Source organism: Typha latifolia, chromosome 2, assembly GCF_019914945.1.
Source record: "Typha latifolia isolate L0001 chromosome 2, TyphaL0001v2, whole genome shotgun sequence".
Classification (NCBI taxonomy): Eukaryota; Viridiplantae; Streptophyta; class Magnoliopsida; order Poales; family Typhaceae; genus Typha; species Typha latifolia.
The window spans coordinates 17,066,855-17,087,695 of NC_133087.1; the positions used below are offsets into that span (position 1 = coordinate 17,066,855).

The 20,841-nt window shown below is 40.3% G+C and overlaps 6 protein-coding genes and 1 non-coding gene across 7 annotated transcripts; 4 read left to right on the plus strand and 3 right to left on the minus strand.

Moving 5' to 3' along the window:
* The first annotated feature begins 3 nt into the window (after positions 1-3).
* On the plus strand, positions 4-2,626 carry LOC140781485 (mitochondrial fission 1 protein A-like). Its single transcript, XM_073127469.1, has 5 exons — positions 4-287; positions 996-1,125; positions 1,292-1,413; positions 2,110-2,173; positions 2,354-2,626. Exons 1-5 carry the CDS (start codon positions 195-197, stop codon positions 2,437-2,439), a joined length of 495 nt encoding a protein of 164 aa, XP_072983570.1. The 5' UTR covers positions 4-194; the 3' UTR covers positions 2,440-2,626.
* A 199-nt stretch (positions 2,627-2,825) lies between these two features.
* On the minus strand, positions 2,826-4,585 carry LOC140781482 (annexin D3-like). The gene is made up of 6 exons (XM_073127465.1): positions 4,322-4,585; positions 4,080-4,225; positions 3,750-3,977; positions 3,452-3,664; positions 3,258-3,347; positions 2,826-3,164 (listed from the first exon to the last, which is right to left on the minus strand). The coding sequence occupies exons 1-6, from the start codon at positions 4,512-4,514 to the stop codon at positions 2,958-2,960; spliced, it is 1,077 nt and encodes a 358-aa protein (XP_072983566.1). The 5' UTR covers positions 4,515-4,585; the 3' UTR covers positions 2,826-2,957.
* A 2,111-nt stretch (positions 4,586-6,696) lies between these two features.
* LOC140781483 (annexin D4-like) lies at positions 6,697-8,378 on the plus strand. Its single transcript, XM_073127467.1, has 6 exons — positions 6,697-6,807; positions 6,922-7,106; positions 7,211-7,426; positions 7,534-7,758; positions 7,859-7,930; positions 8,015-8,378. The coding sequence occupies exons 1-6, from the start codon at positions 6,768-6,770 to the stop codon at positions 8,216-8,218; spliced, it is 942 nt and encodes a 313-aa protein (XP_072983568.1). The 5' UTR covers positions 6,697-6,767; the 3' UTR covers positions 8,219-8,378.
* LOC140781481 (cytochrome P450 94A2-like) lies at positions 8,316-10,114 on the minus strand. Its single transcript, XM_073127464.1, has one exon. The coding sequence runs from the start codon at positions 10,025-10,027 to the stop codon at positions 8,510-8,512; it is 1,518 nt and encodes a 505-aa protein (XP_072983565.1). The 5' UTR covers positions 10,028-10,114; the 3' UTR covers positions 8,316-8,509.
* Positions 10,115-11,873: 1,759 nt separating this feature from the next.
* On the plus strand, positions 11,874-15,097 carry LOC140781484 (E3 ubiquitin-protein ligase DIS1). Its single transcript, XM_073127468.1, has 4 exons — positions 11,874-12,046; positions 13,128-13,366; positions 14,126-14,512; positions 14,602-15,097. Exons 2-4 carry the CDS (start codon positions 13,157-13,159, stop codon positions 14,920-14,922), a joined length of 918 nt encoding a protein of 305 aa, XP_072983569.1. The 5' UTR covers positions 11,874-12,046; positions 13,128-13,156; the 3' UTR covers positions 14,923-15,097.
* A 139-nt stretch (positions 15,098-15,236) lies between these two features.
* TRNAK-CUU (transfer RNA lysine (anticodon CUU)) lies at positions 15,237-15,309 on the minus strand. The gene has a single exon. It is a non-coding gene; the product is annotated as a tRNA-Lys (tRNA).
* Positions 15,310-17,171: 1,862 nt separating this feature from the next.
* On the plus strand, positions 17,172-20,423 carry LOC140782446 (uridine 5'-monophosphate synthase). Its single transcript, XM_073129002.1, has 6 exons — positions 17,172-18,208; positions 18,557-18,640; positions 18,792-18,874; positions 18,980-19,067; positions 19,163-19,417; positions 20,042-20,423. The coding sequence occupies exons 1-6, from the start codon at positions 17,183-17,185 to the stop codon at positions 20,168-20,170; spliced, it is 1,665 nt and encodes a 554-aa protein (XP_072985103.1). The 5' UTR covers positions 17,172-17,182; the 3' UTR covers positions 20,171-20,423.
* Positions 20,424-20,841: the final 418 nt, after the last annotated feature.

Consider the following 20,841-nt stretch of genomic DNA (forward strand, 5'->3'; position numbering starts at 1 on the left):
GACGGAGTGACTCACAAATTACATCATACGGTAAATAAATCCACGATCCAATGGGCCCTCATCTATAAAGATCTGGAGTCGTCTTCCTCTCTTCTCCTTAGCATTGAAGCATCTGATTCCCTTCGTCTCTGACCACTCCTCTGAAAAAACTAAAGACCTAGCACTCGTCGACGAGCGCAAGCAGCAGAGGATCCATGGATGCCAAGATAGGGAAATTCTTCGACTCCGTCGGTTCTTTCTTCAAAGGCGGGGATAACATCCCCTGGTGCGATCGCGATATCATCGCCGTAAGAGTTTTATTCCTTTAATTAGTTTTCGTGCTGTCTTGATTCATGTGGATATTGAGCAAATGACTGGGGAAAGTGCATGGGGCTTAAATGTTCGTCTATTTGGCTCCGGAGGGTGGGGGGTTGTAAAAGGACCCAATCTTTTTCATTCATAAGTGATCTATAAGCAAACTTGAAGGTTTCTCGAGTCGTGGTTCCGCTTTTCATGATTGTTTATAAACAAACTGAAGTAATTTTATTTCGACTTTTTTTTCTTTTTCAAACTTGAAAATTTGGCATTGTGACCTGATTCTTAAGTTTTATGGATCTATAATACGAGTCATTCTGTCGGATTCCTAGGTGGAGAAACTATCTTTTAGGTTGTGGAGCAGTGGTTACACTGGTGTTGGTTATCCACGGTTTAGATATCGAGGGGATACTCCTGTCTCGCTATGTTAGCCAAGTGCTACTAAGAACTTATTGCATGCTGACCCTGAAAATATATTCTATACAAGGTGTAAACAAAGTCTTTAAAGCTGAAGTTTCATGCTTTATCAGTTTGTAGTTGTTTAAAATTAATTACCAACTGCTATATGTAGATATATATTGACATTCATACATGGTCCTTGTTTATATTTTCTAGCTGCATGTACTTTCGTCCATCACTTGAATGCTTTTACTATGTTAGCATCCATTTATGGAAGTTGACAACCTTATGATTGTGTTCAGGGTTGTGAAAAAGAGGTTGCTGAGGCTGCGACCGAAGAACACAAGAATGATAGCCTCATGAGGTTATCTTGGGCTCTTGTTCATTCTAAACACTCGGATGATGTGAATCGTGGAATAGGCATGCTTGAAGGTGAAATACATGCTTTCATTGTTTTTTATCATCAGTTACTCGTCGATATTATATCTATTTTTTTGGAAGAAGGATCTTCTCTTCTTGGGCATTATGTTATACTATACATCCTTTTCAACTGCTTTGAGCATCTGTCTTGAGCACTAAATCAATGTGGTGTTGGCAGCTTCTTTGGACAGTACGAGCAGCCCACTGCAAACGCGTGAGAAGCTTTACTTATTAGCTGTTGGGCATTATAGAAATGGAGACTACCCAAGAAGTCGGCAACTTACAGATCGGTGTTTAGAGGTGTGGTGTCATTGTTCAACTCGTTGTGGATTTATTTTTTGAGTTTATTAGAAGTAACAATCGGTGTGAAATTTGTGAGCCTTAATCTAGATTATGCTTATCAAGTTCTCATGTCTCTCTCTGTGTATTGTTTATCTACATTATGAGAAAAAGTTATTGCTAGCTTGTTGTACTAGCTTAGGATGCAACACAAAATAGATGATGCGTTTCCAACAAATAATACTCCAGATTTATTTTTGTGCCCTGTATTGCCTAAAGTTTGCCTTTGTCAAGAGTAGCCATCATTTAGTGTGTTTTCCAGACTTCTGGTTAAATCAAACTTCAGGTGCAGATATGTTTTTTTTTTTCTCTCTGTCTTTGTCCATGAGTTTAACTAGTGAAAGAGAAGGATTTGGCAAAAGTTGGGCTGGATTTATATTATTCTTCTCTGGACAAGATCCACAAGCATAGATCTAAGGATGCCATCAAGATAATATTACAAGTGATATTATGTACCTTTCTTCTAGTTCTTACTAAATCATCAATTGTACGTAGTGCAGTTTAAACGTGAAAATTTTAGATCTTCATTCTTACTATTTAACATGCACCTTGGTTGATTGGAAGATAAATAACTATATTTCTCCATCAAGGTGTTCAAGAGATATCAGACTCTTATGCTTGCTACATATTTGGTTAATTTTGTTCACTGCTTTACAGATGGCACCTGATTGGAGACAAGCTCTGACTTTGAAAAAGGCTGTGGAGGATAAAATTGCTAAAGGTGAGCAAAATTAGCCTAGATTTAAATGTGCATGACTCATGTAGATATATAGTCTATTACCTACAGGATTCTGTTTACTTCTATTAAATTGGAATGATTTTGGAGAGTAGAGATATGCATAGAAACCAAATGCTTCTATTATGTACAGTTAAGAATTTATAGTTGCTATTTATGACACAGATGGTTTGATTGGCATCGGAATTGCTACTACCGCCGTCGGGCTTCTAGTGGGTGGGATAGCTGCTGCTGTTGCTAGGAAAAACTGAAAGGAATTCTAATGCTCTTGTTTCCATAAAGCCAGCTGCTTGCAAATTGTTTTTGTTTTGTGGTCGATCTAATAGTTTAAATATGCGTAGACAATAAGAATATATTGACTCCCTTCTGATGTGAACTTCTGTTTTCAATGGTTCCCCTCATCTATATGAAAATATGCAGCCCTTTTTGTTCTTTTCTTATTATTTTCAAAACCCTGTTGATTGCATTAAACATTTATTTTGTAGATGGAAATTGCAGTAACAAAACAAGAGGGTGCGCGGCATGATCTCTAAACAAGTTTTGTATCTGTATATACTTTGGATAGACCAGTCGATTACTCAGGAAACATTGGTGAAATTATTTTGGAGGATCACACTTGCGATACTTTAGGAGAATCTTATAAAATGATCATTCTTTTTATTCACAAATCAACTGCATTGACTAGGAAATCGCCAGTCATCACAAAGTTTTCTAGTGCACATAACATTTGAATTACATAAAATATTTCTTGATCACATGTAATTATATTTCATGGCACTTCATTCCCTACTAGGGTAAGCAAGATATCCTTGTAATCCCCAGAGGTGTCACCAATAACATCTCGAGTGACCGTTGTCTTGTATCGGATTTTGTATTCCTCTTTGATCTTATTCATGTCGGTTTCAGCTCTGCACACTATGGCTCTTGTAAGGGAGTCTTCATCTGTGCCAAATCCTTGGATTGAAGACCTCACCACCTGAAGAACAGCAGCAAGATTTCAACAGAGATATATATATAAAATAAAAACTTTCTGCAATGCTACTCTTGAAATGTAAATGTTCTTATTTACCTCTGCAAAGTGCTTCTCAGGAGAAACTAAGCACCAAACTGCTACCTTCAGCACACCAGAAAGCTTTCTGCTACTATGCTTCTCAATGTCCTGCCACAATAATTAACCAAAAAGAGTTTGCTGGTTTTGATCATGTTCGCAAATGCTTCATATCATCTGCAGCTCTCTTGGATTTTTGAAAAATTTCAAAGTACCTCATCAATGGACTTTCCATGATCTTGCTTGTAATGCTGAAATGTCGCTTTAAGTTGCGATTTGTTCCTCGAGCTAATTATTCGAATAACTTCGTCATTGAGTGGTTGCTTCTTTCTGATAGCATCACAGAGCTCAGCTGCCTCAGATCTTGCTAAGTTATCATCGACATTCTCACCTACATATCTATAAGAGCTCACCAGACGCACCAAGAACTGCCAGATATCAAACCTCTACACTGATCAATCTTTATTGAAACATTAAGGAATTGATTAAGATGAGAGTGAGATGTTATTCAACCTGTTTCAAAGGTTCTTCGTAGGCAGAGCAGGAGGCGATTTCTTCTTCAATGGAGGAGGAGAAGAGGGAGCAGTAGGCCTTTCTCACAGCCATCAGATGATCTGGAGACGAAGCGCAGGCGACTTCCACGACCACCGACGGACGGCGGTCGCCGTCTTTGTGCAAAGCTTCATGAGCCAACTTTGCATCCCTCGCTGCAGGATCCATTGCCCATAACACCATCGCTTTCTGAGCCACCGATTATGACTCTTTAGTAATAAGAAGAATCTACGAGGGCCTCAGTGCAAAAAGAAAACTTGGAATAAAATCGAACGATAAGTTGAAGAATACCCCGAAATCCCCGGATAACTCGGAATAGAGCCGATCGATAAGCGACTCGTTGTAGAGTCTCTCATAGCTCCGGGCGATCTCGGCTCTCTGTGAAGCCGTCCGGCGACCCAATACTTGTATAAGCACCTTCTCATCCGTTCCTAATCCTATACCAATCCACATCGAACCAAGAATAGATAGATAGATCATGAGAACTCGGATAAATTAAGCAAAAGGGTAGGATTACTGGAAGAATATATAACCTTGGACTGCCTCTCTTATGGTCTGGGCGTCCTCGGTTGGGGATGGGATGGGATTGGGAACAAGAATGGAGGCCATGGCTTCTCTTTCCCCGGTTTCTTCTTGTTGTGGTGTTAAGGAATGGCTAAATTGATGGAGGATCAAGTTAAATGGAGGGACGTTAGGGAGGCACTCAAAGCAGCAACACAGACACATCTCTCTCTCTCTCTCTCTCTCTCTCTCTCTCTCTCCCCATTTTAGACTTGGCCAACTCGACCAGTTAAATTGGATTTAGTGCATGAAGACAGCCTTACGTTATAATTATTCTGAAGTTGGCATCACAATGGAAAATGGTACTAATTTTATTACTATTAAATTTTTACGTTAAATGCAATTTAAACCTTACGTTAGATTAACAGCTGATTATTGTAGCCCAATAGTCAGAGTTCTACTCACTTATAATACAGTTTATGGTTTGTATTTTAATGTTGAAATTTGAACTTTTTATTAGAATATTATATCAACCAAATTTGAATTTGTTACGATCTATTTTCTAAAACGTTTGGATTAATTGTTCTGACTTACACATCAGAATAATTAATATGAGCTCATAATCTATAAAGAAAAATTAAGAGACTTCACGTATAACCTTTAATTTATTGATTGTACCCTAAATTAAGTACCTAAGTTATTGGTTGAAGCAACACTGTCACAACAATTGGGTGAAAATTTTGTACCAAAGATATATATTGACCTTTGACATTTTATCTTCTACTCAATAAATCCTCATTAAATACCTCAAACTTATCTACATAATCTCAATAGTAAGCTTTGACAATGAGACGCATTAGGTGAGATCTCACATCACTACATCAATTATCATAAGAAACAAGAAAAAATAAAGAATTAGGAAGGACAAAAAACATGGAAGAGCAAAGGAAGCTGGCTATTGGACTAAGTTAATATTTGTTCCCCACCATAGCTACATGATTAAGAAAGATAACAACAAACTCATGCCTAATTAATCATCATATTCATATATATATATACTATCCTCAAAGGTGTGTATCTTATGTTCTTATTGTGTTACACTTGGTTGTACAAGTAGTTGTAACATACCTATACACCAATTGGATTGCTGATGATAGTATATCTTATCTACATCTTTGAGTGTTTGACTTAGGATACTTTTGTCTCTTTTCAATTGATGAGATGGATAAAGCTAGCTTTCAAAATTATTGCACTTAAGATCTACATGATCATAATGTATTATACATCAATTGGTCATTCCTGTTGATCTTGGATACCTGCATGACATTAGACAAAATCAAATAAAGAAATAGCTAGCTGATCACAATGAGCTCCTCTATCAAATCTCTGCAAATTCCTCCTTTCCTATTCAATTCCTTGTGAATATTTATTTCCTCTTTTCTCTGTTAAGCTGAATCAACTTGTGTTTGTCTTGTGTCCAAATTGCAAGCCAATTCTTGAAGTAGCTCATATTTCATTTCACTGGAATTTGAGCAGACCCACAAGAAAAAAAAAAAAGAACATAAAAAAATTTGGTGAGCAGTAGCTTAATATGCCACTAGGTGAGCTCTCGAAATCACTACTTTAATGGCCACCATGTCATGAAGAACTTCTATCTTGAAGAGGATCAAACAAAGGTGCAACAAAATGTATAATAAATTGAAGGCCATGTCAATATTTCTCCATATGTTCTATTGATGTGCCAATAACATTAGGACACCAATTATTAGTTGGATGATTGAGAAAGATATCTGCTGTGAAAATGAGATTAATATTTGGGCCATACCTTGAAAGGCTCCATGTTGAACACATCAATCAATGTGAACAATTCAGAATTCCAAGTATTTGTTAGTGGTCTGAATGATCTTGAATTGGATTGCCATTTGGGTCTCTTGAATTATAATCTTGAGGCATGGAGATCTCTGAACACTGAACAGAGCTCATGAAGAATGTGGAGAGAGAGATTAAATGTTCAATATTATTAGCACAGAGGAGAAAATTATGAGAACAGAGCAACTGCAGCTTAATCTAAACAAATCTTTTGTTTTCTTCTAAATATAATAATATAAGCATCATTTCTAGGGTCATTATTAGCTTATCAAATGCTATTGATCTTTTACTACACAACCATTTATTTTTGTTTTAATTCTCCTTAATTTCTTATACCTCTACATTGATTATGCTACAAATAACAGGTAACTTTAGATATCAAAACTTATAAGCATGCAAACTTAATTGCATTAAATTACTACGTTTGTAAACAAACATTTAAGTAAAATACCATCAATGCCCTCTTGACTCCCCAAAATTGCAGTCAACTCCTAATTTGATCATAAAAAGAGATCCTTTTTAAGGTTCCACTCCTCCTCCCAGGCATCAGAGCCAAAGAACTTGTCTTCAATTCTCTTCTTTGTTCAGAGGAAGAAGAGAATTACAACAATGGCTGATGAGTACCAATCACTCACCAAGGCTTTCTCAGGTATGATATGTAATCTTGATCTTAAAATTTGATGGATGTGATCGTATACGTAACGATAATGCGAATTCTGAACCAATGATTCAAATTGGGATGGTGGTGGTGATGATGGCGAAGGGCTCGGCGGCCTCGGCGTCGACGAGACGGCGATGGTGTCGACGGTGGCGAAATGGCGAAAGCAACCGGAGAAGCGTGCGCAGTTCAGGAGAAACTTCCCGGGGTTCTTCACGGACAAAGGAATCATAGAGAAGTGCGAGGATGATTATATAATCCAACTTAAGACCGAGTTCTCCCGGTTCAAGGTGATTTTTTTTTTTCCTTTTCCCCTTCCCTATTTGTTAGTCTTTGATGCTGAGATGATCAAATTTGGCATCATACTTTCAACGCGATGCTCATACTTTCGTAGAACATCATGGTGCTATGGGCAATGCATCCATGGGAAAGGGATGCTCGTTGGGCGCACCACGTCCTCCACAAGGCCCATCCATCCACCATCATCTTGGAGATCGCGTGCACTCGATCGTCGGAGGAGCTTCTCGGAGCAAGGAAGGCATACCAGGCTCTCTTCCACCACTCGCTTGAGGAAGACGTCGCCTACCATGTCAAGGAGAACTACCGCAATGTTTGCAATTCAATACTTTATCCCTCTCCATTTTACAGCCGGATCACCATTACACTTAATGAATCTTTTTAACAATTGTACAACTCTCTATTGTGGTTGATGATCAGCTCTTGGTCGGGCTCGTCAGCTCGTATCGATACGAAGGCCCGCGGGTCGACGAGGAGGTGGCGAAATCAGAGGCCAAGGTTCTCGGCCATGCCGTGAAGAGTGGAGGTTCGGCTAAGCTTTTGGAGAACAATGAGGTGATGAGGATACTGACCACCAGGAGCAAACTACATCTGAGAGCAGTCTTCAAGTATTACAAACAAATGCATGAGAAGTTAATTGAGGAGGTTGGTCTTCTGCATGTCATCTACTTTCTTAGCAAGTTTGTTTATGTATCTATCCCTTTTGATTGTGTTTGTGACTTTTTTCCTTCTTGAATCTGACCAGGATTTGAGCCATGAGGTGTGCTTGCAAGAAGCGGTCAAGTGCTTGGATTCACCTCCTAAATATTTCAGTCAGGTGATGTCTAAACAGACCCAAGTATTTTGTCCCTGTCTCTGTTCTTTGATCATCCTAATATTTGCTTGCTTAATTGGGTTTCAGGTGATAGATATATCTTTCAAGAAAGATGCCGATAAGCGCGCAAAGGATGCTCTTACCCGGGTGATTGTGTCAAGATCCGATGTGGATATGGAGGAGATCAGAGAAGCTTATCAGCAGCAGTATGGAGCTAAACTCGAGGACATGATAGCTAAGAACACTCATGGCCATTACAAGGATGCATTGCTTTCCTTGGTTGGCCAGTGAGAGATTCAACTTGTTGTTTGTGAATCTTTCCTTTTGCTTTTCTCTGTTTAATGTCTGCCATGAGTGTGGAGATACAAATAAAAAGTTGAACTAGTGATTGAGAGAAATGTACTTTTGTGGCTCTATCCTTCAATGATATTTATTTATACTTACAAACTAATCACGCTTCTGAGGTGATTGTTAATTTGAGAATGATTGCATTTAGACCTTTTAAACTATATGCTTTGAGGAGTTGCTTGGTGGAATTTGCTTGCATGCTACTTGTTCGATGAAATGCCACTAACTTAATTCTCACGCCCTCCTCTTAATGCGCACCGGAAATCCCCCCTTCATCCTAAGCGTCACCGCCACCTCATATGGTGGGCCCGGCTTCTCCTCCGTCGCCGGCTCCACCTCAAACCTCCTCATCACCGCCACCGCCACCGTTTTCATCTGCATGTACGCCATCTCCTTCCCCAGACAAGACCTCGGCCCCGCATGGAACACTGGAAACCTCGCGGCATCCGCTCCCGCGAATTCCCCCTTCGCGTCTAGCCACCTCTCCGGCAGGAACTCCTCCTTCTCCGGCCCCCAGATTTCCTCCGACCTCCCCATTGCGTAGGCCGAGTAGTCGGTGAACCACCCGGCCTTCACCTTCGTACCGTCCGGTAACACGTCATCGACTGCCGCCACGCGCGAATCGATCGGCACCGGCGGGTACAGCCGCAATGTCTCCGTGATTGCCGCGTGGAGGTAGTGCATCCCCTTCGATTCCTCTTCTTCGCCGCCTTGTTGTTGTGCGATCTCGTCGTAAATCCTAGTCTTACATCCTGGATTCTTGGAGAGGAGCCAGAAAAACCAGGTGAGGCCCGACGAGGTCGAGTCCTTGCCGGCGAGCACGAAGCTGACGACGACGTCTCTTAAGAATCTCCGCTTCCTCATTGGATTCTCGAACATCGCGCCGAGCTCGTTGCCGTCCTCCTCCATGGCCACCATGAATCGCGAGAGCAGGTCCTGCTTCTTGACCTCTCGCGATTCTTTTCTCGATTCGACGATTCGCATGGCGTAATCATCGATCACGTTCAGAGCGTTGCGAAGCTGGCGCTCGGACCCGAGGTTGAGGATCTTTTTCGCTTTCCAAATCCAGGGTAAGGGCGCGAAGAGTCGAGCGTAAGAGATCTCGACCGCCTCGTCGAAGGCGTCGATGAAGGATTGGTGGCGGTTTTGGTTCTGGTTTTGGAGGAGGGAGCAAGGGTCGGTGCCGAAGGCGACGGCGCAGATGTTGTCGAAGGCGAAGCGGCGGAGGAGGTCTTGGAAGTCGACGACGGAGTCGGCGGCGGAGGAGAGTAGAGGAAGGAGGCGGTCCTCGAGGTGGGATTTCACGACGTCGGCGATGAAGGAGCGGAGGGATCGGGTGGTGAACTCGCGGCTGGCGATCTTGCGCTGGTGGAACCAGAGGGATCCGTCGGCGGCCAGGAGGCCATCGCCGACGAGGTCGCAGAGGGCCGAGCGGATACGGTGTCCCTTGATGTACTTGGGGAAGTTGGAGCGGAGGATGTGGTCAACGACGAGGGGGTTGGCGGTGGCGACGCCATTGGAGAAGGATAGCGGGGTGATGACTTGGATGGTGGAGGTGGGGGAGTGGTGGAAGAGGTCAACGGCCCAGTCCAGGAAGCGGTGGCGGTTGCGGAAGAAGGGGAGGAGGTTGCCGAGGATGGGGTTGGGGTAGGGGCAGTGATTTGTTGTGGTTGGACGGCGGAGGAGGAGATAAAAAAAGAAGAAGAGGATGGAGATGGTGAGATAAGAGAGGAGAGCGGTGGATTCCTCCATTTTTTTCGGTGGTATGTCTTCTCTCTACTCTCCGTATACTGTTTGGATTGCTTTTTGTCATTTAGTTAGTATTGACTTTTATAACTTCGCAAAGTTAATCTATTTGATTCCATAAAGGCTGGCCCCTATTGAGATAGGAGGCCCACAAAAAGCCCCTATTGAGATCGGGCTACCCATGGGTAGCCCAACTCACTCAACCGGGTTTTCGGCTGGTCGGATCCACAATTTTTAATCCTTTAATTTTGTAACTCTAATAATTCGAGTCAGGATTGATTTAAGTTATAAGTAGCTTATTTTGGTTCGGACTTAGGACCGTGAGATGTTTGCCGTCTGATGCAAGTAATTGTTGCACATCTGGCATAATGGATCCGAACTAAGCCAAACTAACTCGCAAGTCGCAATACATACTTAGTGGCCTGGACCATATATCAACCTGGGTAAAGTAGCTTGGTTGCCACTTTCATAAGCCCAGTTGGAATCGTACAAAACCATCCGATTCCAGCGGATAATCCACGCTGCAATGAACCCTACCATACCATAGCTTCCAATCAAACATTTTAGGAGAAAGATACTCTTCCTAAACGACAAATTGCTTTCTCTATTTCTCTATCTCAGTTGCATCACTTATTCTTTCTGAGATAGAATGTTAAGTTGCTGTATCATTGGTCAATTTGCATGAATTTTTTTTTTTTAGTTACAGTATTGATAGTTTTAGATTACTCAGTTTTTGAATCACATTTTCGCACTTCTTTTATGTATTTAGTCCTAACAAACTAAAAAATGAAAATTATCATGTCCTAAAACTATAAACAAAAATCATGCAAAAAATACATTTTAATTTAACTAAGCTACGTATATAAATCTAGTAAAAAAAGAATAGTACATATTATATACAAAAAATATGTAAAATATATGCTTTTAATTTTGCTATGGTATATAACTAAATTCACGCTTTCAATAATAACTAAATAATGAGTAAAAGAGTCTCCGTATTATAATTATGAGATTTTTGTTTTCATGCAAATCGTTAAGGAGATGATTGAGCAGGCAAAACTTTATTTTTGTACACATGAATTTTTGAAAATAAGAGATCTCTCTCTCTCTCTCTCTCTCTCTCTCTCTCTCTGTCTCTGTACCTGCTCTCTCTCTCTCTCTCGCTATCATCCATCCCCAGTTTAAGCGGGATCCGTCTTCGATAGCGGACAACCAACCTGGCCACGAGCATTCAAATCAATTGAAGGATTCCAAAGCCCGTTGGAAGTTGGAACTTTGAAGCAGCGCAGAGCAGAGCACAAAGGAACAAAGATCCGCCGGACCATCTTATACTTTCACAGTATTCATATATAATAAAGAAGGCACTGAAGTCACCAAAAGAGGAGCGCAGTTAGCTGAGCATTAAAATAAGCTTCACGTGATTGTGGATGGTAGATGCGCTCCTCATATAATTCCATTTATTATGTCTCAAATCCAGGAAACCAATACCCAAACAATACCTCTTCATCTCCTCCTTTACAAATATAGATATAAAGTAGGTATTTTATACATAAAAGACGGAATTAATTGGTTTCAGGTGATAGAATAACACAAAAGAAAATCTAAAAAACAAAAAAAAACGCTTCGAAATTTAACCTTGCTGCAAAGGGGTAAATATATTTATATAGATTCGGTCCTTTTAATATCCCTTGTCCTGCAAAAAGAACAAAATATAGTTGTAGCGGACATCATTTTGGGGTACGTATTGAGCACGTAGAAAGTAAGAATAAATCCAGCGGTCCGCAGGTACACCGTACCGCTCTCATAACTCTTCGAGCCCTCGAAGAATAAAATATTTACTTATATCTCAAACGGGGTCAGAGAGTTGTAAGAGAGAGAACTCAGAGAAGCTTTAATTCGAATTCTTTCCACTCTCTTCGCTAAGCTCGCCATAAAAGCTCTGGTTTGCTCCTCTGAACTCCGAAAGGGATTTTGGCCTTCTCCGTGGTTTTGGAGCTTTCTTCCTCTTCTCTCCTCTCGTGAGAGGTAATGATGGCTCAGAGATTCGCATCTCCTTTCTCCTTTTCTTCTCTTTGATTTTTGAAGGAATGTTCGGTTTGGAGCTATCTGGATGTGGCCTTTCCGTTGTGCGTGGTTTTTGTGCAAGAAATGCAGTTGGATTTTGTTCATCGTATATGTATTCCTAGATTTCTTTTCGTTTTATTCGCTGAAGTTTGGATTTTTAAGGGGCTTCAATGCAGCAGCATTTCTTGGTGGAAATTTCAGATGAGCATGCTCTATTCTGTTTTAAATGAGATTTTTGATTGATCTATAGAGAGTGCTGTCCATTTGGACTCCTTTGTGGCGCCACGCCCTTTTAAGGTTGAATCGCTCGATCTGATATATTTATGCTGGGTGGCAACGGCGCAATTAAGCTCCATTGGTTGATGGGTATTTGTTATCCCTGCGAGATGTACTATTATGTTGTCTAAAGTTCTTCTGAAAAATTTTTAACCGAGTCATTTGAGTCCAGTCTTCTTGTCTTCTTTTGAAAATTTTCTCTATATATCCCTTTTGTTCTATCTGATCAAATAATTCTTATCTAGACGTGAACTCCATATTATATTCTTCTATTCTCATTGGCCCACTTCTTCTCCTCCTTACCCGTTGCAGTTCATTAGTTAACAATTATTGGATGAGTTGGGTTTTTGTCTGCTACGCAATTTGATGGAGATCCATGTCTCCTGTACTCCTTACAGTGGGATCATCATATTTTTGCGATTTAGCTCCATGTATTTAGATCCACTTTCTCTGTTTATTATCTGCGAGATTTATCTTTAGATCCTATTCCTACTTAACCATGGAGCTTCATAATTTGACCTTTTCTTCATGTCTGAGAAATATGCATTTTTAACTAGGACATTAGTCAATTATCTAACTGCAGGTTGAGATCATGATTTCCCATTGCTCTAAATTGATTTTTCTCTTGAGTTGATCAAAGCTGATTCTTTCACTGGCTATGCATGTAGTATGTGCATGCGATAATTTCTAATTGCTTGATGAGAATTTCCAGGACCTAATTTGATGAAAGATTTAATGTCATTAACTTGGTCTATTATCTTAACAGGGAGCTGCAATTGTCTCAATTGCCTACTTATGGCATCAAGTGCTGTTTATTTTGATGATATGAGGATCAGCCCAGAGATTATTGAGCCCCCGAAAAATGAAGAAATGATGGATGTCAGTGAACATGTGAGTGACCATATTCAACATTCACCAAAGCCAAATGTGACTGTAACTAGCAGCGTACGTGAACTCCTGGAGTGTCCAGTGTGTTTAAGTGCCATGTATCCTCCCATTCATCAGGTTTTCTTTTTACGCAAACCCTCTTTCTTAACATGTTCAGCCTCCATCTTGGACATGATATGTATTTGGTTTTCTCATTAGTTTTGAGGGTATAATTTTTCTAATTAAGGTCCTAATTGGTAATTCCTTCATAATAACTCGATTCCTTTTTAACATTTCTCAAGTGTACCTGAACATTTCTAATTATGCTGCAAGTTACAATTTAGTGATGGAAGTCATCACATTTATAGTTTTATACATTGCAAATTTACAAGACAAATAGGCCCTATTACGATTGTGCTGTATATACATACTGTCTCCTGTCAATGAAACCATTCCGACTGCATAAGATAATGATATTAAAATGATTTGCATGGCATATTGGTTTTGTATGATATGCTTCTTATACACTGTTTCAAGATTCATTTAACATTACATTCTTGATTGACTTGATGCTTGTAGCTTCTAGATGATTTTAGTGAACTTGGTATCTTTTAAATCTCGAGATGTTAATTGTTTTTGGTCATGAGAAAATGTTTTTCTTCAAGAGTTACGCAAGACATTTTTCTGCTCTGATCTAAAATAGCTTTCATGTTCTCACTGAAAATCAAATTTACATGATTGATAAGAAGTCAAATATAGCCAATAGTTTCTCTTGCTTATTTTCTGCCACACCTTTGTTCCTATCTTTTTGTATTTGTGTCTCTTCTTAATCAAAAGCATTTAAATTACTAGATAAGTTTTGCAGAATATAATCTCATACTCATGTTGTACATGCAGTGTTCCAATGGCCATACATTGTGTTCCGGCTGCAAGCCTAGAGTTCACAATCGTTGCCCCACTTGCAGGCATGAGCTTGGTAACATAAGATGTCTTGCTTTGGAGAAAGTGGCTGCTTCTCTTGAACTGCCATGCAAATACCAAACCTTTGGATGTATTGGTATATACCCTTACTACTGCAAGCTGAAGCATGAATCACAGTGCCAGTTCAGACCCTACAATTGTCCATATGCTGGATCTGAATGCACTGTCTGTGGTGACATTCCATACCTAGTAACACATCTAAAAGATGATCACAAGGTTGACATGCACAGTGGAAACACATTCAACCACCGATATGTTAAGTCAAATCCTCACGAGGTTGAGAATGCCACATGGATGCTAACGGTACAATACTTCATAATTTTGTTTTCCATTATGTAATATTCTTATATTTGTAAGACAATAATGTGTGAATCTACTTAATTCCATAATAGGTTTTTAGCTGCTTTGGCCAGTACTTCTGTCTGCACTTTGAGGCATTTCAACTTGGCATGGCACCTGTTTACATAGCATTCTTGAGATTTATGGGGGATGATGCAGAAGCAAAGAACTACAGCTATAGCCTCGAGGTCGGAGGGAATGGTCGCAAGATGATCTGGCAAGGAGTTCCCCGCAGCATACGAGATAGCCACCGCAAAGTACGGGACAGCTATGATGGGCTAATCATTCAGCGGAACATGGCCCTGTTCTTCTCAGGCGGGGATCGGAAGGAACTAAAGCTGCGGGTGACTGGAAGAATTTGGAAGGAACAATGAGATGTCTATTTTTAAATCTTATTGTCTACTCGATTTGGTATGTCTGAAGAACACAAAATTTTGGGGCCAGTGATGTATAATTAATGGTGGCAATGTCTCCTTGCTTTGAACTTATGCATAAATTGGATCCTACTCGCGTGAAACTATTTATAAAACTACCAGATGCAGAACATCATATAGTCTTTCTTTTTCTTAATTGCTGAAGTTCTGTTTGATGGATGATGTTATGAACAAAACTTAGATTTAGTCAAACTTACTTTTATTGAGAAAGATTTAAAAAAGGTAAAAAAGGTTATTAAATATTTTCTCCTGCACGCCCACCGTGGGGCTCGAACCCACGACCACAAGGTTAAGAGCCTTGCGCTCTACCAACTGAGCTAGACGGGCATTTACTATTACTATAGATAGTTTAAGAATCAACACTATCTATTATGCCTTTCATATTTTCTTCATCTCCAGTGTTCTTGTTTTTCATATTGGTCGTGGCTCGTGAGACATGATTTGCATCCTTGGGTCAATCTCAGGGCCTTTCCTTTTCTTTGGTGCCCTCTGAGTATCTGGTTGATAGAGACACTTTATATACTGATTTAGGAATTTTTAAATTAGTTCAGTAACTAAATATTTTTTATCTTTTTTATATCTAATCAAGTTTACTCTCTAAAAAATTAAGACTATAAAATGAGACTAACTAATCGAATTCGGGGCTTAGTCTCAAACCAAACAGGGCTCTATATACTATATGCCTATATTGTATAAGGACTCATATGAAACTCTGCTTATTTTTTTGATGTGTTTATCTATTTTTATAATAATAAATAAGGTTAATCACACTAAGTATATCTAGTTTTTATGGAGTTCTATTTAATTTTTTTAGGTTACAATGTCACCCTTAAACTTTGAGGCAAAGTGAAATAGATAATGACGGTGACAAAAAATGCGTAATGACCAATCATATCCATAACAAGTTAACGAGGTAATCAATTTAGCCAATAGACAAAAAAAATATATATATATAATTACCTAAATACCATCTTAGTTATTCTACGAGAAGTGCTCCTCTATGCCATCATCATCTACTTCCTCCACCACCTCATGCACCATCTCCTTCCTTCCGCGCGCTGCCCTCTGCCACTCGGCCCACGTGGCTTCCTATCATAGGCGCGATACCGCTGCTTGGCCATACGTCGCACGTCATCTCGTCGCGCTTAGCCAAGTAGTACAGTCCATTCATGTATCTAAAACTAGGACAAAAAAGAGTAGTAGCAGCTTCCACCCCGCCTGTCAGCTAGACTTTCCTTAAAACTCTCGACCTTAACTTCTCCAACCGCTCAGTTGGCAGTGCCCCAACCCTCCTCGTCTTCCGCGAGGAGGACATACTCTTTATCAACTACGGCCCATGGTGGAGCCTCTTATCTAAACCTTGCAGCTTAGGGATGCTCAGTCCAAAGATGCTCAAGGGCTGGATCAGCGCATGGCGAGCTAAGTTGGGACTCATGTTACAATCTCTATTAAAATTGAGTAGAGCAAGCTCCAAGATGGAGCTTAGGGAGATGTTGTTCTATGCAATGGCCAACATGATAGGGCAAGTTATACTAAAGCGACGGGTGTTCGAGGTGCAGGCTCGTCAATGTTGGAGACTACTTATTGGCAGTGGTGTGGGGGTTCATCAACGTCAGAGTTGAGTGAGTTTAAGAAGATGGTGGTGGAGTTGATGACTGTAGCCAAGCTCGTCAATGTCGGAGACTACTTGTCGGTGGTGGCGTGGATGGATCTGTAGGGGCTGGGGAGGAGGATGCGAGGGTTGCATAAGAGATTCGATAAGCTACTGAGTAGAATGTTTGTGGAGCACAAGACGTCGACCAAGAAAGGTGGAAGGGTAAAATGGTCCATTGCTGTTGGACCAAAATGAAATTTAGTTCTCTTCCCTCTAACGAGGCATCTAGGTCATTTCACAGTTGATGAACTCTAGCATGATTGGCACGTAAGTCGATTCGCCTAATTTTTTTAACGTTAAACTAACGGAAGAGCGATATTGAAATTTCTCTAAAATTTAGGGGTGAAATTGTAACTTAAAAAAATTTAGGAGATCAATGTAAAAATTAGGTATACTTTAAGGTGTCAGCGTAATTAACCTTAATAATATTTATCTATTTACCGAAATAACTATAATAGTCGATGATGTTAAAGAATAATTTAATTTATACATTTGAATGGATATAAGTGTTTTCCGTAATGTTAATATTATCTCGCACTTTTCGATATGCTGTCCCTGCTCACCACCTATGCCCTGGTCCCTTCCCCTCGTCTGCGCCTCGAAAACCGAGACACCTCCACTATTAACCCAAACAAAAAAAGAACTCCTCGTCGTCGCCTATTAATACCATCCCACATCTATCCTCTTCCTCCGCCGCACGCACTCCACTCTCCTCCCTCTTCCTCCTCCTCCTCCACTCTTCTCCTTGAACCCCAACCCAAAACCCTAATGGCCATGGATCCCGCCTCCGTTGAGTCTCTCGTCTTGGAGCTCCACGACATCGAGTGCATCAAATTCGGCACCTTTACCCTCAAATCTGGCATCTCCTCCCCCATCTATATCGACCTCCGACTTATCGTCTCTTACCCTGATCTCCTCTCCCGCATCTCCGACCTCCTATTCACCCTCGCCACCGCTTCCTCCTCCTTTGACCTCGTCTGCGGCGTGCCCTACACTGCGCTCCCCGTCGCCTCCGTCATCTCCGCCGGCAAGTCCGTCCCCATGGTGATGCGGCGGAAGGAGGTCAAGTCCTACGGGACCGGCCGCGCCATCGAGGGCGCGTTTCGAGCCGGGCAGGTCGTGCTCGTTGTTGAAGACCTCGTCACGAGCGGCACGTCCGTTCTCGAGACGGCGGCGCCGCTTAGGGCCGAGGGGTTGTCCGTGGAAGACGCCGTCGTCGTCATAGATAGGGAGCAGGGGGGGAGTGGGAATCTTGCGAAGAACGGGATAAGGTTGCACGCGCTGGTGACGCTGTCGGAGGTTTTGAGAGTGTTGGTGGCCAAGGGGAGGGTCGGGGAAGAGAAGGCCAGGGAGGTGAGAGCGTTCTTGGATGCCAATAGGAGTGTTGCGGTTCCCAGTCCCGCCGCAGCGAAGGTGACGAGTAGGGTTAGGATTCCTTACGCGGAGAGGGCCACGATGGCCAAGAATCCGATGGGGAAGAGGCTGTTTGAGGTGATGGAGGCAAAAGAGAGCAACCTTTGCTTGGCTGCGGATGTCGGGACTGCGAAAGAATTGCTTGAAATCGCTGATAAGGTAAGAATGTTGTTGCAAAAGAGAATATCTTGACAAAACTTCGCATTTTGACAAAGTAGCTCAGAGATGGATTATTGATTGCTGATTGTTCCCAAAGAGATAAAAAGAAGTCGTCTTTTGTTGCTATTTCGCTTAAGAAACCTGAGTAAGCATATCCTATTTATGGATAGAATTAAATTTCTGTTTCCCAGGAGTAAGACTTGGTAGTTTGACTAGTTGTGGAAGTCATCCTATCTACAAGTTTGGAGTAAATTCTGTTGATACTTAAATTTTTTGTAGTAAATTGATCACAAGGGGCTCATTATTGGTAAATATTTTATTTGCCTGATCTACTTAATTGATATGCAGGTTGGACCAGAGATTTGTTTATTGAAAACTCATGTGGATATATTACCTGATTTTTCATCAGATTTTGGTCCTCGCCTCCGCTCGGTATGTTGTTAACCAATCAGTCATTGTACTGTATTATAAGCCTGCCCTGGCTTACCATGTCTTGGCACAATATTATCCGGCCCAGCAAGTACTGTGCTGACCAACTTTGATTTCTTCTACTGATATTCATTCATTGTTTATCTATGTGAAGATTGCAGAAAAGCACAATTTTTTGATTTTTGAAGACCGCAAGTTTGCTGACATTGGAAATACCGTAACCATGCAATATGAAGGGTGAGATGCACCCTTTTCTATTGCGTTGATTTACGAATATTGGTATCTATTAGCTTTTCTATGATAATTCATCATAATAATTATATGTTGTGCTTCTTGTCTCAGAGGAATATTCCACATATTGGATTGGGCTGATATTGTTAATGCACATATTATTTCTGGACCAGGAATTGTGGATGGTCTGAAATTGAAGGTTTCTTAATCTCATCTCCCTACCAACTAATATCATTGACTTTGTGTTGAGAAGTTGTTGATCCTTTATTGCCATATTTTCTCTGATTTTTAAAGGGTTTAACTCGAGGGAGGGGATTGCTTTTGCTAGCTGAAATGAGCTCGGCTGGTAACCTTGCTCATGGAGATTATACATCTGCTGCGGTTAAAATAGCTGAGCAACATTCAGATTTTGTAATTGGATTTATATCAGTAAATCCAGCATCATGGAAAGAGGTGCCATTAAATCCAGTATTTATTCATGCAACTCCAGGAGTACAAATGGTTTCTGGAGGAGATTCTTTGGGCCAGCAATATAACACTCCTCATTCTGTGAGTTTTGTTGGATTTGTTTACTTATTGCTTTCAAGTTTGTTTCTTTCATCTTAATGCTATCAGAACCCTATCATAAGGTCTAATAGGTTTCCCTAGTATTGTCATGTGTGGTCAATCATCAAAGTTCATGGAGCTTTGACTTTTTAGCAATTTTCCTTGATAGAAGGAGAACATTCATGTCTTACAAAAACCATCCACTGTCATTCATCAGGATAGAGAAAAACATTTTGTTTTGATTGAGCATTTGATATCATTGACATTTATTTTTGGAAAGTGTCACCCCCTCCTTTGTTGGAAAAGGATACAGTAGATGCATCACCATTTGTGCCTAACTCCTTCCATCCTTTATTTATTTTTACATATCAGCATTTACCCACTACATATACTTGGCCGCCACTTTTCATATTCTTGCACTTTCATGATCTATGAAATTTGCCAGTGACTTTGTGTTGCACATCTCTTTATAATAAAATGTAGCATGCACCAAAATGTCACCCTATAGATTCCCCCTGAACCCCCGGTGAAGTTTCTGATTTCTTCGCCCTATGAATTGTCGAAAACTTGATAGCACTTGTTTGTTCATCTAAATTTTTACTCAGCTCACTTCCATAACAACTGCAGGTTATCAATGATAGAGGTAGTGATATCATCATAGTTGGCCGTGGAATCATAAAGGCCAGTGATCCTGTCAAAGTAGCAAGGGAGTACCGGATTCAGGGATGGGAAGCTTACAAATCTAGTTGCTCATAAAGCTTCTTGCACCAATTTCCATTAAATTATGCTTCAATAAAGTTCAACGTGGTGGCTGATTGTGTTTCTCATATAGCTCTTGATCAATTTTGCTTGGAAAGAGTTAAGAACATTAGTTGTAGCGGTTATGTGTTTGCTTATTTAATGCTAATATAATGCTACTTTCCTTATTACAATAATCCTTATTATTATAATGGTTATTAGACGATATATCAGTTCTAACTAATTTATGAAGTTGATTGATTTTATGTGAGTCTACTTAGTGCTTGTAGTATGTCATCCATTTTTCTAGATAGTTAGATGTATTGCATTCAAGTAATTGTATCTCATAATCTCATAGATTTTCCATTTTATTATCCATCATTCTTTCTTTTGTGAAGGAGGAAATCAGATGATCCACAGTTAAATGGGATGTTCTCAAGACAGGAAATTTTGGGTTTAGTGTACAAGTGATTTATAACAATGATGACTAGGATTACATTGAAAGGTAATGATTATTTGCGATTAAGAGCTTCGGCTTAAAAGTAGTAAGCAATTGAATTGAGTTTAAATAGGTTAAAAAAGGTTTGAGTTTGAGTTTGAGTTTAATATAATTGAATTGATTGATAAATAGATTAATTTTATTTAACTTAATTATTAAATAGGTTGTGTTTATGTTTATTATCTCAATT

Bases quoted from the DNA above. Each gene is read 5' to 3' on its own strand.
- LOC140781485 (XM_073127469.1), top strand. From the start codon at position 195: ATGGATGCCAAGATAGGGAAATTCTTCGACTCCGTCGGTTCTTTCTTC. The intron at 1,414-2,109 runs GTGTGGTGTCAT...ACTGCTTTACAG, and splicing joins TTACAGATCGGTGTTTAGAG to ATGGCACCTGATTGGAGACA. The intron at 2,174-2,353 runs GTGAGCAAAATT...TTTATGACACAG, and splicing joins GGAGGATAAAATTGCTAAAG to ATGGTTTGATTGGCATCGGA.
- LOC140781482 (XM_073127465.1), bottom strand. From the start codon at position 4,514: ATGTGTCTGTGTTGCTGCTTTGAGTGCCTCCCTAACGTCCCTCCATTT. The intron at 3,348-3,451 runs GTACTTTGAAAT...TTATTGTGGCAG, and splicing joins ATGGAAAGTCCATTGATGAG to GACATTGAGAAGCATAGTAG. The intron at 3,165-3,257 runs GTAAATAAGAAC...GCTGTTCTTCAG, and splicing joins CTGAGAAGCACTTTGCAGAG to GTGGTGAGGTCTTCAATCCA.
- LOC140781483 (XM_073127467.1), top strand. From the start codon at position 6,768: ATGGCTGATGAGTACCAATCACTCACCAAGGCTTTCTCAG. The intron at 7,107-7,210 runs GTGATTTTTTTT...ATACTTTCGTAG, and splicing joins CCGAGTTCTCCCGGTTCAAG to AACATCATGGTGCTATGGGC. The intron at 7,931-8,014 runs GTGATGTCTAAA...ATTGGGTTTCAG, and splicing joins CTCCTAAATATTTCAGTCAG to GTGATAGATATATCTTTCAA.
- LOC140781481 (XM_073127464.1), bottom strand. From the start codon at position 10,027: ATGGAGGAATCCACCGCTCTCCTCTCTTATCTCACCATCTCCATCCTC.
- LOC140781484 (XM_073127468.1), top strand. From the start codon at position 13,157: ATGGCATCAAGTGCTGTTTATTTTGATGATATGAGGATCAGCCCAGAG. The intron at 13,367-14,125 runs GTTTTCTTTTTA...TTGTACATGCAG, and splicing joins TGTATCCTCCCATTCATCAG to TGTTCCAATGGCCATACATT. The intron at 14,513-14,601 runs GTACAATACTTC...ATTCCATAATAG, and splicing joins ATGCCACATGGATGCTAACG to GTTTTTAGCTGCTTTGGCCA.
- LOC140782446 (XM_073129002.1), top strand. From the start codon at position 17,183: ATGCTGTCCCTGCTCACCACCTATGCCCTGGTCCCTTCCCCTCGTCTG. The intron at 19,068-19,162 runs GTTTCTTAATCT...TGATTTTTAAAG, and splicing joins TGGATGGTCTGAAATTGAAG to GGTTTAACTCGAGGGAGGGG. The intron at 19,418-20,041 runs GTGAGTTTTGTT...TAACAACTGCAG, and splicing joins AATATAACACTCCTCATTCT to GTTATCAATGATAGAGGTAG.